Raw genomic sequence first — 16,382 nt, 5'->3', positions numbered from 1 at the left:
TAAAATATCATAAGAACTGACTTTTGATTTAATATTTATACGTAAGTAAACATAATACTTATTTTTCATTTTTTTAAGTTTAATTGCTTATAGTCTAAAAGTTTGAATTTTCTGACCTTCTGTGGGACTTGAAAATGTATAAAACAAAGATGGATTTTGTACTGTTCCTTCATCATGTCCAAAACAGCATATTGGCTATTCATGTTGACGAATCAAAATAAAGCACACACACCTTGCAAAGTCAAGTCAGATTCCCTGTGGTTATCTTTTAACAGGCTGAATCTTAAAACGGGCAATCATGTTCTAAGTGTGTGTCTCTGTCTGGTCACAAGTGAGTATGGACAGCTTAGCAAAAACTGGGCCCCACTCAGAGAAAATACCTCAAAAACTGAAGAATTATTTCCTTATTTTATTTAAGGCTACAACTTAATTATACCCCAAGATGTATCGGTTTCCTTTTTATATTAATTTTAAACTCACATACATAAAATTACCATTTTAAAATGAATAATTCAGTGGCATTAGTGCATTCGCAACGTTTGTGCAACCACTACCTTTATCTAGTTCCAAAACATTCTCATCACTCAAAAAGGAAAACCCATTAAGCAGGTGAATCATGATTTTTTAATTTATGGAACTAAAGAGTTCCATATGTTTTTAACAGTAGTCAAGATACAGAAAGTGAATACAAAGAGATACTTTCTTTTTTCTGTCAATTTTTTATGCTTTTTCTATTTTAATTATAATAATAAATTATAATAATAACAATACAAATTTTAGCCATCATTTTAATTTGCCATATCTGCCCCTTCTGTATCATCCTATAATAAACTATATTATTATTTATTAATGTAATTTATTAATTCTAGCCCAGAGAAGTGAAGTGGCATTCCAAGGTAATATAGTTAACACATAACATTTCAAACACATGTCCAAGATCCAAACACTGTACTTAAGCCAAACTGAATATATTTACACATATCAAAGCATTATTGACACATATTTTAGCATCTAATCCTCATGTGAGTCACACATTAACGGCACAATCGTTCCATATTGATAATTTTTAGAATAAGCCATTAAATTGCTTTTCAAAGTAAGTCTACTTTTACCAAAGTATTCCTAATGATACAATTAATAACTATTACTCATCCAATCAATGAATCGTTATTGAACATTTTCAGTGTGCAAGAACTGGGACAGGTGCCTCATGGGAGATTAAGAGAATTTAAGACATGTTCCCAGTCCTCAAAGACTTTAGCACAAATTCACAAAACATATCTGGCTCTGAACTGACACTATCTCCGGGGACCCAAAACATCACCCCAGTCAGAGCAGGGGCTTGTGGAGGTCAGGTGGTCAGGAGAGTTTCAGCTCAGGTCTCACACGTCTCACAGTGGGTCCCTGAACCTGTTCTGGGTTCTTTCCCCAGCTCTGGAATGCACAATTGGAATGGATACGCTCAAAAGCAGGCAGAATCTCCACAATGGTTCCCTGACCTGTGGAGAAAGGGCTATTATAGTAAGAAAGGCCAAACAGAGGCCACTAGAACTGCCTCTAACTAGGAAAATAGTAACCCAAAAGAAATCCCACATTCCTGAAGGTAATGCAGGGATTAGTGCAGCCATCAAGGACTTGAAAGATGAGAGGTAGTGATTCCCACATCCCCAAGAAAGACGGATCCTGAAGAATGACACTGGATTCTTGTAAGCTTAACCAGGTGGTGACTCTTAATTGTAGCTGCCGCAGCAGACTTGGTTTCGTTGCTAGGGTAAATGAACACATCTCCTGGTACCTGGTATGTGGCTACTGATGTGACAAATGCTTTTTTTCCTCCATCCCTGTCCATAAGGCCCACCAGAAGCATTTTGCTTCCAGCTGGCAAGGCAAGCAATACACCTTCACTGTCCTAACTCAGGGATATACCACCCCTCTGGACCTATGTCACAATTTAGTTTGCAGGGATCTTGATCACCATTCCTTTCCAGAAGATTGCATGTCGCTCCACTACACTGATGACAGTATGCTAATGAGACCGAGTGAGTGAGAAGTAGCCACCACTCTAATCGGTAAGACATTTTCATATCAGAGGGTGGGAAATAAATCTAACAAAAATTCAGGAGCCTTCTATTTCAGTGAATTTTCTAGGGATCCAGTGGTGTGGGCCATGTCAAGATATTCCTTCTAAGGACTGCGGCATCTGGCCTCTCCTACAACCAAAACAGAGGCACAATGCTCAGTGGGCTTCTTTGAATTTGGGAGGCAACATATTCCTCACTTGGTTGTGTTATTCTAGCCCATTTACTGAGTGACCCAAAAAGCTGCTGGTTTTGAGTGGGGCCCAGAACAAGAGAAGGCTTTGCAGCTCTGCAGCTCCAGGCAGCTATGCAAGCTGCTCCGCCCTTGGCCTTATGATCCCGCAGATCCAATGGTGCCGGAAGCATCGGCAGCAGAGGGTATGCAGTTCGGAGCCTTTGGCAGCCCCTAGAGGTGAATCACAGCAAAGGCTCTTAGGATTTCGGAGCAAAGCCCTGTCATCCCCTGCAGTTAACTACCTTCCTTCTGAGAAACAGCTATTGGTTTGCTGTTGGGCTTTAGCAGAGGCTTGACCATGGGCCACCAAGCTACCATGCGACCTGAGCTGCCCATCATGAGATCGTGTTATCTTTATCCGGCCCACCAAGCCATAATGTGGGCGTGCACAGCAACATCCCAAAGTCAGATGGAGGTGGTGTATACATGATCACACCCAAGCGGGCCCGCAGGCACAAGTAAGTCACATGAAGAAGTGGCCCTGGGACTTCCCTGGCGGTCCAGTGGTTAAAACTTCACCTTCCAATGCAAGGGATGTGGGTCCGATCCCTGGTCGGGGAGCTAAGATCCCACATGCCTCACGGACAAAAAAACAAAATATAAAACAGAAGCAATATGGTAACAAATTCAATAAAGACTTAAAAAAAATTAAAAAAAAAAAAAAAGTGGCCCAGATGCCCACGGTCCCCACTCCTGCTGCTCTGCTTTATCTCCCCTGGCCTTGTGGGGATTCCTCCGGATCAGCTGGCAGAGGAAGGGAAGTCTGGGCCTGACTCACAGACGGTTCTGCACAATATGCAGACACCGCCCCCAAGTGGACAGCTGCAGCACTACAGCCCTCCTTGGGACATCTCCAAAGCACAGTGGTGAACGGGAATCCTCCCGGTGGACAGGACCTTGCTTGGAAAAATGGCCAGACATGCAATTATATATTCATATTTGCCAATGGCTTGGCTGGATGGCTGGGGACTTGGAAGGAACATGATTGGAAAATTAGTAACAAGGAAATTTGGAGAAGAGGTATGCAGAGAGACCACTCAAAATGGGAAAAAAGAAAAAGGTGAAGATATTTGTATCCCATGTGACTGCTCATTAAAGGGGGACCTCAGCAGAGGATTTTAATATTAAAGTGGATAGAGTTAGCTTATCCTAGTTCTACAGATACCAGTCAACCTCTTTTCCAAGCCACCCCTGTAATCACCCAATGAGCTCATAAAAAAAGTGGCCATGGTGGCAGGGATGGAGGTTATGCATAGGCTCAGCGACATAGACTTACACTCTCCAAAGCTGACCTGGCTACTGTCACCACTGAGGCCTTCAAACTCATACTAGAACTATATCCCATGGGCTCTCCTAGGTCTCCATTATGACAGTTTGGCCCCATTAATTGTTATAATTTTTTAAAAGCAAAGAAGCAAGCATATCTGAGGTTGACAAGTCTTCAACCCCAAGACAACCTGAGGAAATAAACACACCCTTGGATGACATCCACAAGGTTAAAAAAAAACTATGAATTCAGAAGAGAAAGATAAATAGGAAGCTTTACGAAATTCACTACATGCAGTAAAGGATACAGATCTACCAAAAAATTAGAAGCAGAAACAAAGTCAGGGGTCATAAAACCCTCAAGAACAATGTCCAGAGCTGACGGCTTAGGCTTCCCAAGACCGATTTCTGAGAATACATCTAGAAGCAATGATATAACTAAGAGGGCTCTTCCTCTAGCTCCCCAACTTTCAGCTGATGTGGTTCCCTGGAGGTTAAAGTTATTGTTTATAGTTTATCTACTCACTCAACAGATGTTTACTGGGCTACCACTATGTGGGAAGCACGGTTCCAAGCCCTGATTTATAAACAAGGTACAATGCGTGAGCTTACACCCCTTAACATTATAATGAGAAAGACAACCAACACAAACAAATACATTTACTTCCAAGGTTAATGCCGCCAGCATTAAATAGATAGCATGTCATATACTGGTAGCTCTCACTTCCAGTCCATAAACAGAATAAAAGAAATGGCTCTGATTTAGAGTATTTGAAGGTCATTAAGTATATCATACAATTTCTTTTTAGTAAAACTGGAAACAAAGGCCAGGTCACTCATAATACTAGTTAGCCTGGCCTGAGACCGCCTGCACTGCTAGTGAAAACACCTGGAGCTCAACCCTCAAAAACGTATGCCCACAGAACCCAGAGCCTTTCAGAAAGCTAGGGCCAGAGGGAATAGTCTTCGACAAACGTTTCAGACAACATATGCAAAAAACATTTGTTAATCATACATTATCTATGTATAGGTTAATAACACACAGCACTGTCACCTAAAAATAATTCACCAGAAAAATCCTGATAAATATATTTTCAACTCACCATTACTTTCCAGGTTGTTTCCTGCCTTTCATAGCGACTTTTCAGCAGATGGCTTACTTTCTGCGTCAATTTCAGTAAAAACCTTAATTTGCTTGAGTTTTTCAATTGCTAAGCAACAAAAATGCAGTAATTTCTCTTTATTCACTTAATAATTAGTCCTAAGTTTTACTGAATTCATTGGGTCTTCAGAGCATCAATGACTCTGAAGCCTGAAAGAAACCACAAGCCCAGTGTAAAGTATGTGATAGACTAATATGTTAAAATTCTTCTTGTCAAGCAACAGGATAAGCAGCATTAAAGGACAATTGGGAAGGAAATGTTTGCAATTAACCTGATAGATAGCTAATACTTAAAAACACCGCAAAAATGGGCAAAGAAATACAGGGAGGCAATTTACTAAAAAATAAATACAAATGACCTATAAATGTGCTTTGTAAATGTCCACCCTCACTAGTAATTAAAGAAATGTAAATTTAAAAACGGAAATTTCTCATCTATTGAATTGGTAGGTTTTTTTTAACTAACGCCCAAAATTGGTGAAGATACATTTTGGGAATACAGACGCTCACACACTACATGAAAGTGGAACTGCTAGCAAAAATCAGACAGTTTTTCTGAGGAATAATTGGGAAATATCTTTTCAAAAACCTTTAAAGTATGCTTACTGGGAAAGTAAACTGCAGAAATTTGTCCTAAAGACAAACATTTATTTGTAAAGATGTACAATGTAGCTTTTTAAACTAAAAGATTGGGAACAATTCATGATTATAATGGCTCTAGGCAATATTGTAAATAGCACAGAAAAGTACTTCAGGCATGGAAACCTCCCCACTATATGATGATGGGTGCAAAGACAAATCGACAGTGAGTACAGTAGGGTTCCATTTCATTATTTATTTGGTTATGTGTTCACATGTGCACTCACACAACATTGAAGGGTTTACGTCACAGTATCCACAGTAGTTCTCTGGGTTGTAGGACTGTGAGTAATAGTAATTTTCTTCACTGTAAATTTTGTTTTCCAAATTTTCTACAGCAAACATGTATTTCTTTAAACACACACAAATGGGTAAGAAAAAAGGTAGTTATCTGTATAAACTCCAGATGGATTAAACAGTTAAGTGTAAACAAAACCATTTTTAAAAGAACAAGAAAAAAAAAGGAGTATTTGTCACATCTCAGGAAGGGAAAGGATCTCCTAAACACAAAAGAGAGAAATCAAAGGAAGAAAAAGACTGGACAACATAAAAATGCAAAAATTCTGTAATCAAAAAAAAAACAAAATTAAAAAGTAAACTAACAACTAGAAAAACATATTTACAAAAATCTGATAAATAGCTGATGTATTTCACATATAAAGAGATAACATAATTCAATATGAAAAAAGTGGGCAAAAGACAATGAAACATATAAAAAAGATATGTGTACTCGATTTTTAAATTTATTTTATAAATTAAAATTAAAATGTCCTACCTCACTAAAAATGTCCAGAAAATGACAGAGCCAAGATTGGAATTCAGGTCTGTTTTGCTTCAAGGCAATATACCATGTTGCCAAAATAAGTCATTACTTTTTTAAACCACATTAATTTTAAAGTTTGTCCATGACAAAAGAGTTTTCCCCCTTCTATCATGCATTTTGAAATGACTAAAGAAATAAATAAATGAAATGACTAACAGCAAATAAATAAAATAGAAACTATGGTGGGTTTTTTTTTTAGATCCTAAATGGAGGTTGAGTTCTTCTGACATATCCAGATAAACTAAAATTCTCTTGCTAAATATTTAAATGAAACCGTATTTATCAAAATCACAGTCAGTATAAAAACTGCTTCTTATAGAAAAGCATTTCACAACTAACTACGAATAGGAATAGTAAGTAAAATCTGGTTTTCTGATTTTATTAAAGACTCAAATGGTTTACTGAAGGAAGATGCCAATTATTAAAGAAACTAAGAAAAGGAAAAAATTTAAATATAGTACAGTAGAAAATTAAAACATTAATTGTGATTATATTAAGCAATATATACTAACCATGAATCAGGGAGCCATTTAGCCACTGAATATAGTAGTTTTGAGGAAAAGAAAGCAGGATTTCATTGCTGATTATTGAGAAGGGTAAAAGCAAAACTGCCCCAGCTGAAACTGCTAGAGTGAACGTGCTCAGAAACAACCTGGAAGAGAAGAGCATCATTGTCACCAGTGGTTGGAAAACGCAAAGAATATAGGAGTAATTAAAAAAGAATAGAATCAAAACTCTTAAATTTTTTAAATCCAAAAAGAATTACATATGCATTTCATTGAGTATATGTAGTTGGAAGACAAGTGATATACGTATGGTCCTGGAAGTTAAACTAGACCAACTCTAAAACTTACTCTGTGAAAAAACCATTAAGTCTAAAGAGTCGGCCTAAAGCAGACATAAACTAGAGACAGAATACTTTGCACATTTTACGAAGAATAAATTGTAGTCTCATTCCTATTTTAAATTTAAGTATTTATTTCACAATTGCATTTAATTAACAACTATGGCAATATATGCTAACAGCAACACAAAAACCGGCTCAGTTGAAAAAATGCTTGTGAACACAGAATGAAAAAAGACTTATGTGAAAATGGTTATTTCAGGAAGAAGAAACTTACAAACCTATTGGTCTACCATCTCTTAAAATGGGTAAAGGTTAAATAAACTATATAGTAAACTGTAGGCAACTATTAGAATTATACATTAAACAATATTTAAAACACAATTTTGTCTTTTTTTGAAATGAGATATCTCTAATATGTACTAATATGGAAAGATGTCTAAAATAAATTAAAAATAAAAACACGAAGAAAAGCATGGACAATAAATATAAAACATGCTCTCCCCCCGCCCCCCCCCCACAAAGTGCATAATTACACACAGGAAAATAGAGGTACATTTAAAAATCTAGCATAGGGCTTCCCTGGTGGCGCAGTTGTTGAGAGTTCACCTGCCGATGCAGGGGACACGGGTTCGTGCGCCGATCTGGGAAGATCCCACATGCCGTGGAGCGGCTGGGCCCGTGCGCCATGGCCGCTGGGCCTGCACATCCAGAGCCTGTGCTCCACAACAGGAGAGGCCACAACAGTGAGAGGCCCGCATACCGCAAAAAAAAAAAAAAAAATCTAGCATAATATATAACAATTCCTAGGAGAGTGGGACTACAGGGTGCTTTCTCTTTCTCAGTTACACGTCTGAAATGTCTAAAGTTTTATACCTAATTTTTTAAAGATTATTTTAAAAGACTAAAATGGCAAAGGAAAAGGAAACCTCACTGACATTAGAGATGAAACCTTAATTTAATATTCATTCCATTAAATTTAATGTAGAAAGAACGTGAAAATACATGTAAGAAGATATAAGAAAAATGATACTAAACACTCAAAATACACATCTAATAGAGTAACTTTGAGGCCAATGCCATCTTGTGGCAACCAACAGAAGCGTTTTCCTACTTAAAAGCTGAAAATAACCATGAAACCTCCCGTGGTCAGTAAATCACTAGTAAATTTTTTAATGTAGACCATATGATACACACCAAAAATACAATTCAGTTCAGACACAGAAAAAGTCTTACAAACGGGTTTTGCTGAACGGGACAACACGTTTCCTGGGAAAAGCAGAGACACACCCTCGCCCCAGGCCCACTGCCATCTCCAGCACTTACCCACCAGTGCCTCAAGCAACCTTCGTTTCTGTCCTCGTAAGTCTGTCGCTACCATTCCTTCCTTCTTCAAACATGAAAATTAAGACCACATCCACGATCTCCCCATTCCAGGTCCCGCACAGCTCTCCCAATTTGCCCTTCCAGGCTCCTCTGGCCACGACAGATTCCCACATACAGGCAGGCTTATCTAACCTCCTTGTACCCCCAACATGAATGGGTTTTCTGGCTCCGTGTCCTGGGCACAGTCGGCCCTCTCCCTCGGGTCCCCTCTGCGTCATCTGCCCCGTGAAGCACTCCTCAGTGGCTCCCTTCTCGCTCCTCTCGGTAAAGTCAGTCCCTCCTCTCTTGGTGCTCATGACACTGACTCGCACGCAGCAGTGAAGGCTAACCATGGCTTCCAGGTCTAAAGCTGGGAGATGTAATCTGACCAAGGAGTAAGCTTATGAGGGCAAACAGATGAAGTTTTGAAATCAAAAGTGACCCAGAAAATCCTAAATATATATGGTCACTGTAAATATAATACTGGATCTTACGTCAAAAACCTTCTAGGGACTTCCCTCGTGGTGCAGTGGTTAAGAATCCGCCTGCCAATGCGGGGGACACAGGTTCGAGCCCTGGTCCAGGAAGATCCCACACGCCATGGATCAACTAAGCCTGTGCACCACAGCTACTGAGCCTGTGCTCTAGAGCCTGCGAGCCACAACTACTGAGCCCGTGCGCTGCAACTACCGAAGCCCACGCGCCTAGAGCCCATGCTCCGTAACAAGAGAAGCCACTGCAATGAGAAGCCCATGCACCGCAATGAAGAGTAGCCCCCGCTCTCCGCAACTAGAGAAAGCCCGCGTGCAGCAACAAAGACCCAACACAGCCAAAAATAAATTAATTTTTTTTAAAAAACCCTCTAGAATCTACTGCACTTTAGGTACTGTGATTGGCCCTAGACATACAAAAAAAGGTAATACCAGGCTCCCTGTTGCCCTTGAGTAGCTGTGAGGAGAACTATCCATAAAAGGCTGATGGGACAGAGTTAAATGCTGGCAAGGGGTCCTCAAGGTAAGATCCTGGGTCAAGTCAGAAAATGGCAGCCGTCACTGCTTACACAACTATGAAACAGTGCGCCTCGGAATTGAAGGCAACCTCAGAAATCTCCCCTTCTGAAAGGGAGCAGATTCTGAGAGAGCCAACAGGGCTGCCCAGTGCGGGATGAGAGAGGGCTCAGGGATGACCAAGACCACCTCGTGAGAGTGGCAGTGGTGGAGCGGCCATCCGCTGTGACATCAGCTGTGATGGGGACGGCTGCAGCTGAGCGGGCTGGCAAGGGAGATGAGGGAGCCAGCTTTGGCTCTGTGGAGTCTGACATGTCCACAAGGCAGGAAAGTCACAGACGCCATGCTTCACGCTCCTCTCTACAGGCTACCAGGTGGCCTAGGATGTCTGTCTGCCCCATTACTGGTCGCAGTCTCTGCTCACTGGCCAAGGTGCCATCTGTCAAGGCTCTCCACTCTAAAGTTCCTCTTCCCTTTGTGGGGAGTTAAGTTTGGAACTAGGAAGATATCCTGTTCCTTGTCAAATAAGTTATTCACCTGTTGGTTTCTATCTGTATGGACTCAAGAGTGCTCTGCTCTGTTCTGTGTTAGATCCATGACAATCCTGATTGTGACGCTCAGATTGTCCCTGAGTAAGTGTGAAAGCCCCTGAAGGATTCCCTGTCTTCCTGATGTGCTGCCATCACTCTTGAGTACTTCCCTGCACTGTGGCACTACAAGATGGATGAAAGGAGCCTGGAACTTTCCCTACCCCAGCCCTGCAATCAGCCTTCCCCCCAAGGAGCACTGATTCCTTTTAGTGGAAACAAAAATCTAGGTGCTAAATATACTCCTTGCTCTTGGGGTGTCATGCTCCCAGGTGAGCACGGACAGGCAGCTCTAGGGGGCGTAAGTATGCACTAGGTATACATGTACATAAAAACACATACATGCATCCACACTTCACATCTAGATTGGGTTCAGTAACTATACTGAAAAACGTGGGTCCATACAGATGCCTCCAACTGCACCACAACAACCTAGTGTTCCCTGTTGCTTTCCCGCTCTCACTAACTGTAAGTGGTCCCCACTGTCTTTAACAGCCTCCTGCCTCACTGACCCCCTCAGCCTAGAGGCACCATGTGCTCAGGTGAGCCCCATTTTGGACTGCCCTGCCCTGTGAACACCCTCCCCACCTGAGCACTGACAGCCAGGCCAGGCCATCCACCAGGGACACCCTTCCCACCCTACATGGGCTCTGAGTCCCCATGACAGAGAACTCCCCAACGCAGTGGGTGCCCCTCTTCACCTCCTTGGGACGACATCGTGCCTGGATTCCTCTCTCCTCTCAAATTCTGGGAGTCAACACCAGGTCACCCCCTCGTGCTCTGACCTCCGCACCAAGCCTCCCTCCTGCCTGGACAAGCCATCCTTAAAAGCAGTTTCACCAGTTAGGCGCTTTGATCCAAATCAAATCAAACAACCAGCTGAGAGAAAATGTAATCTAGGGTTGAAAAGAACAGAGAAAGGGAATTTGGGGGCATGAGTGGATACAAACAGAGGACAGAACGAAGGCCTTTAAGGAGCAAAAGAGAAAGCGAAGGTGGCTTTAAAGGGAGGTGAGAGAGGCCAGGGAAAGACTCCTCAGCCTGACGCGGGGCTGCAGTAGGCCGCGGGGAACCCTCCCTCCCTCAGGTGGCCAGATGGTGCTGGTCATCACCTACCCTTGGGGATTTGGCTGAACTCTCAGAACCCTGGACCACTGTTTCTCCTCCTTTAAGCACAGCATCTCATTCTGCTCCTTCCTCTTCAGTGGGAGGAGGGTGGGCAAGGAAAGAGGGTTGGGGGAGAAGTACAACAACCCTGAGCTCACACCTGTCGCGCACCGAGCACCCCCCGACTTTTTTTGTGTGTATGTTATTTAATCCACACAACATGCTACAAAGCAGATGGTAGCTCGAGCTCACATATGGAGGAAAGGAATCTTTCTCAATCTCTTCTGAACTCAAGTTAATCTTGAGTTCAGAATGTGAACCCAGCTCTGCCTGACTCCTCGGTTCTCACTCACTCCACCACAGAAGGGAAGAAAGGCAGTGGGAGACAAACAGACCAGTGGGTGGGGCAGCTAGGGGGACAGGCTAGGTCAGAGCCGCCCTCCCAGGTGATCTTCTCCTCCACACTTCCCCTTCCTGAATTTATAAGGGCACACACATCTGCCTTCAGGAAGGGGACATCTGTGCGCATCACCGTGATGCAAAAACCACCTGCTGGGAGAAACCCAAACCCCTCAGACAGGCCATGCCAGCTGCCATGTAAAGCAGGTGAGGCCGCTCCCCGGCACCACCACAAGGAAACAGCCATATTTTCATAAAACACAATGCAAGTGTAAAATCCAATGGGATGTGTTCTTGTCTTTTTACAAATTATTGATCTACAAACGCATTTAAGTAGATTTACCACCAAAAGTGGAATGCAGACTAAACCGAGAGGGGTGCACATCTCACAAGTACTTCACACCTGGAGGACTGGGAAAGAATTCATGTCTGCCCTTTAGCTGGGCTCTATCATCAGCATACACAAGCAGAAACAGAGCTATAAGGAACCTAAGAGGACCGTCTGGGCCCATCTCCCTGCTCACAGTAGGTAAATGTTCAATTAACCAGAAGAGATGTCTGCTCCCTGTCCCAAGGCCATTCAAACAGCCAAGAGCTTTGTTTCTTTCTTTCTTTCTTTGGCCCAGCAATTTTCCCAATCTTAAGCCCATTTCCTGGTTAAATCCTCTGAAGATTAAATCTGTTGGCTCCTTAAATAAGCAAATTTTAACAGGAGATAATCAATCCTCAATTATCCATGTATTTGCTTATATGTGCTTTCCAAGGATAGGACTAACATTTGATAAAGATGCTGTAATACTTTAAGTGAATTTTTTCCATATTTCTGCCCAAAAGGCAAAATTAAGTTTCGAACACGTATGACTTTAGAATGAGAAACAAGACAATCGAACATTAAAATACATACGAAATCCTGTTGACTATGGCATCTTCATCTTCTTGCTCATCTGCAAAAATGTTCAAGGTATTAATATTCTTTTATCTTCCAACAAAATGTTTCATTAATTTAATAAAAGCATGAACAAAAATATAAACTTGAAGAAGCAATTATTGAATAGAAATTATTTTCAAAAAGCACTGTGTTTATTTCAGCACAGATCACAATCTAAATCTCATTAAATCAGATAGGATAGAATATGTTAAAGAACAGAGTGTTTTGATTGATCAAAAAATCCTGGGGCTTCCCTGGTGGTGCAGTGGTTGAGGGTCCGCCTGCTGATGCAGGGGACGCGGGTCCGTGCCCCGGTCCGGGGATCCCACATGCTGCGGAGCGGCTGGGCCCGTGAGCCATGGCCGCTGAGCCTGCGCGTCCGGAGCCTGTGCTCCGCGACGGGAGAGGCCACAACAGTGAGAGGCCCGCATACGGCAAAAAAAAAAAAAAAAAAATCCTGATTAACAAAACTCCCATATGTAAATTAAGATTTTCCAAAATATTTAGTGCTCAAGGAAATAAAACTCAGTAGAACCCCAGAACCACTATCAAGTTTATTGTTATACGATGTCAGTGAAATTGCTAATGAATGAAATTTTCTGGTTGATAATAGCCAAAAAAAATTTTTACTATAAAATTAAAATTCAGAATTTTAGAACTCATACAGTTTTCTGTAATTGGAGCCTATTGTTAGTAATGGTAATAATGAGGACTTTCTTGGATCATCCTAAACCACCTTGGATACCATTGCCTTGATACTTCATCATTTCATTCAAGTTAGACAGAAATATATCAAGTTCTGTGTCGTTTCTAAGTAGGAGCAAGATGGCCCTTGCTCCTGTGCTTCCTCACCCTACCCTCTCCCTCTCTCATGGCTGTTGGCCATCTTTTTTGTCCTCCCACGTAATCTTACCAGCTAAGGAAACTATGATCCAATTACAAAAATATTACACAACACCCCGGCCCCTCCTTCTCCTCAGTGCCTAACTGGGGTTGTCCTCAAAGGCTCTCTGCGTAGGTCTGTGGAATTCTGAGCGCCCACCTGTTTCAGTGACAATGGCATATTTGGGCCATTCTCTTAGACCAATCTCCATTCTTAATTACTGACTGCCCAAAATAGTTTTAAGACCAAAGAGACCACAAAATAACATAGTCACAATTAACTTTTATACTGTTGTACCCACATCCAATCAACCACCATATCTTGAAGATTGTTTTAATAGCTTCATATCCATTTCAATTCTATTGCCGATCCTCTACCAACCAGGTCCAGGGTCCTCATTACCCTCTCCCATGATTACTCTAAAAAGCATCTAATAAATACCCTATTTTCCTGCTCATCATCCCCTGATTTCCCCTAAAACAATGCATTATTCATTCATTCTCTATCTCTCCCTCCTTCTGTGTCCATAATCTATGAAACCTGGTGCCAAAACATCTTTTAAAACAGCTAAGATACTGTCTTGGATCCCAGGTCTTCAAACTTCTGAGAGATTATAGAATCCAAGGAGTATTTCAGTGCAGTCACAGAGCCAAGTAGTGCACTAGAGCAAGCACTATTTCCTGATTTCTTTCAAAATTCTGACAAGTTTAAAATAACATAAGGAAGCTTTAATATATGGAATCCTTAACTATTCACATGGCACCTACTATTAGCCCAGCATCACAGGTGGAAATCTTGTGATTTCTAGGAAATAGCTAAGATTTAACAGAAGTCAGTAAAGTAACTGGTTAGTTACTTATAAAACTCTGGCATAAAAATCTGTGAATTAATCAGCACAACATTCATTAAAAAAAAGAAAAGATACAGTGGTCCCTCTGGTGAGATAAGGATACATATGAAATAATAAAAGGATAATATAATATATAATTGAATGCTAAATGGTATTACGGAGACTCTAAATTCTATACCGCTTCAGAAAAAGAAAAGATATTCTGATAGTCAGAGAAAGAACTGGGTGGGGGTGATGAGGGGTATGTTCAAATTCAGAGCCAGTCACAGGGAACCAAATATCCTCATAAACTCTGGAATTTCCCAGAAAGTAAAGAGCCCTGGACTATTCTTAGTTGAACATAAGAATGGTGATAAAAAAGGGCTCGGGCCTAAGAAGATGACCCTGCGAGTAGCCAGATTCCCTGGAGGTTATTTTTAGGGCTCTTAGTACCAGGCAACTGCTTGCTTCCATCACAGGCATACTGAATATACTAACTATGCCGATGGGCACCATATAGCCATGGACCATGCCTAGACCACTTGGCATTAGAATCAAAGCTTTAATAACAATGTGTCTACTAACCTGATTTTCTCTTGTATCTTGTGATGATGAAGTAGGAGACAATGTAGAGAACGGCAAAGAGAAGGAAACAGATCTGAAACAAAACAAATTTAACAAATCATTTACATTTTTGCATATCTTTTTAAGTAACAGAAGATACATCTTTGGCATTCATAGGGAAAAAGAATTTAATCTATTACAAAGTAAAAATTTTAGCTAACAAAAAGTGTTATGAAATATTAACTTACACAAACTAGTCAGCCCAGTTTAAAACCATTCCAGAAAAAAAAGCCCAGTGGACATTTTGCTTTTCATAACTTGACCAAGTTGTTTTCAAAATCATGTGGAACTATAAAGAACCAGACCATTACCAACAATTTTGAAAAATAAAGTCAATGAGAGGCTACTAACCTTACTACATATTAAAACGTACTATTAATATAAAGCTTCAATAACATTTAAAGAGTGTGCTGACACCAAAACCTGACAGATCAATGAAACAGATTCTATCATATAAAAATTCATGTCAGGTGGTTGTACATACACAAGGCCTCACAAATCAAGGTGGGGGTGGGGTCGATTATTCAATAATTAAACCACATGTCAAAACGAACAGCAGTTGAACAAGATACTTTTTTAATATTAAATTCCTTTTAATTTCTATCAGATCTAGGGGACGGAGGCAAAACAGGATGGGTGAAGGAATGGGAGATCTCAGTATAGTCAAAGATCAAGTGTGCTTTAGATAAAGGCCTCATGGAGCTGTGGACCATGGTAGAAATACTTTGAAGACTCTCAAATGAAACCATTCCAGGTGATGATAAAGCCTCGGGATCACCCCTATGCATGGATTTCTGAAGAAGGGTTGGCAGCCATATAACTGAGAATGATCATGGACAAGGCAGTAAATATCCACTGAGCAGAGTAGTGATATGATCTGACATACTGCAAAAAGCTCACTCTAGTTACAGTGTGGAAAATAAATTAGAAAAAGGAAATGACGGAAGCAGGGAGACCAGTTAGGACTCGCTGCAATAATATAGAGGAAAGGTCACTTAGACCTGTGCTGTGGAGGTGTTAAGAAGTTATCAAGTTCTGGGTATGTTTTGAAAGCAGACTTGACAGGACTTGTAGGAATAAACATAAGGTTCTTGGCTTGAGAAACTGGAAAGACAGAGTTGCCATTTCCTGAGTCAGGGAAGGTCAAAAGAGGAGTAGTTTTGGGGTAGAAATAAGAATAGCGTTTACATTGCTGAATTTGAAACATATATTATTCACTCAGGTGTAGAGGTTGAATGGGCAGTTGGATATAAAAATGTGTACAGCTGAGGGGAAGGAACCAGGCTGGGGGAAAAAAAGAAGAGTCATCAGCAGATAGATGGTACTTAAAGCCATAAGACTAGATGAGATTTCCACTGTAGGTGGTGAGTACAGCCAGAGAAGAGAAGTCTGAGAACAGAGTTCTGGGCTCTCAAATATTTAGAAGCCAACTCGAGAGAAGGAATCAGCAAAAGCTGACTGAGAAGCAGCAGCAAAGAAGAGACCGACATACTGAAAGCCAAGTGAAGAAAGTTTATCTAGGAAAAGGGAATTATCTACCGCGTCAAATGCTGCTGAAAGGCCAAGTAAGATGAGCACTGAGAACGGGCAACTGGATTTAGCAACA

General features: G+C 41.1%; 1 protein-coding gene across 2 annotated transcripts in view; it reads right to left on the bottom strand.

Moving 5' to 3' along the window:
• The window catches only part of LMBR1 (limb development membrane protein 1), a 132,108-nt gene that overhangs the window by 101,324 nt on the left and 14,402 nt on the right, over nt 1-16,382 (bottom strand). For both annotated transcript variants that reach the window (XM_060305038.1, XM_030854334.3), the window contains exons 2-4: nt 14,738-14,810; nt 12,417-12,456; nt 6,716-6,855 (exon numbers count right to left, since the gene is read on the bottom strand). In XM_060305038.1, the coding sequence (XP_060161021.1) occupies nt 6,716-6,855; nt 12,417-12,456; nt 14,738-14,810 (253 nt within the window). The remainder of the gene's footprint in view (nt 1-6,715; nt 6,856-12,416; nt 12,457-14,737; nt 14,811-16,382) is intronic.

The sequence above is a fragment of the Globicephala melas genome, chromosome 9 (assembly GCF_963455315.2).
Source record: "Globicephala melas chromosome 9, mGloMel1.2, whole genome shotgun sequence".
NCBI classification, from domain to species: Eukaryota; Metazoa; Chordata; class Mammalia; order Artiodactyla; family Delphinidae; genus Globicephala; species Globicephala melas.
The sequence above is the reverse complement of the archived record's forward strand: the minus strand, read 5'-3'. Positions and strand labels throughout refer to the sequence as shown.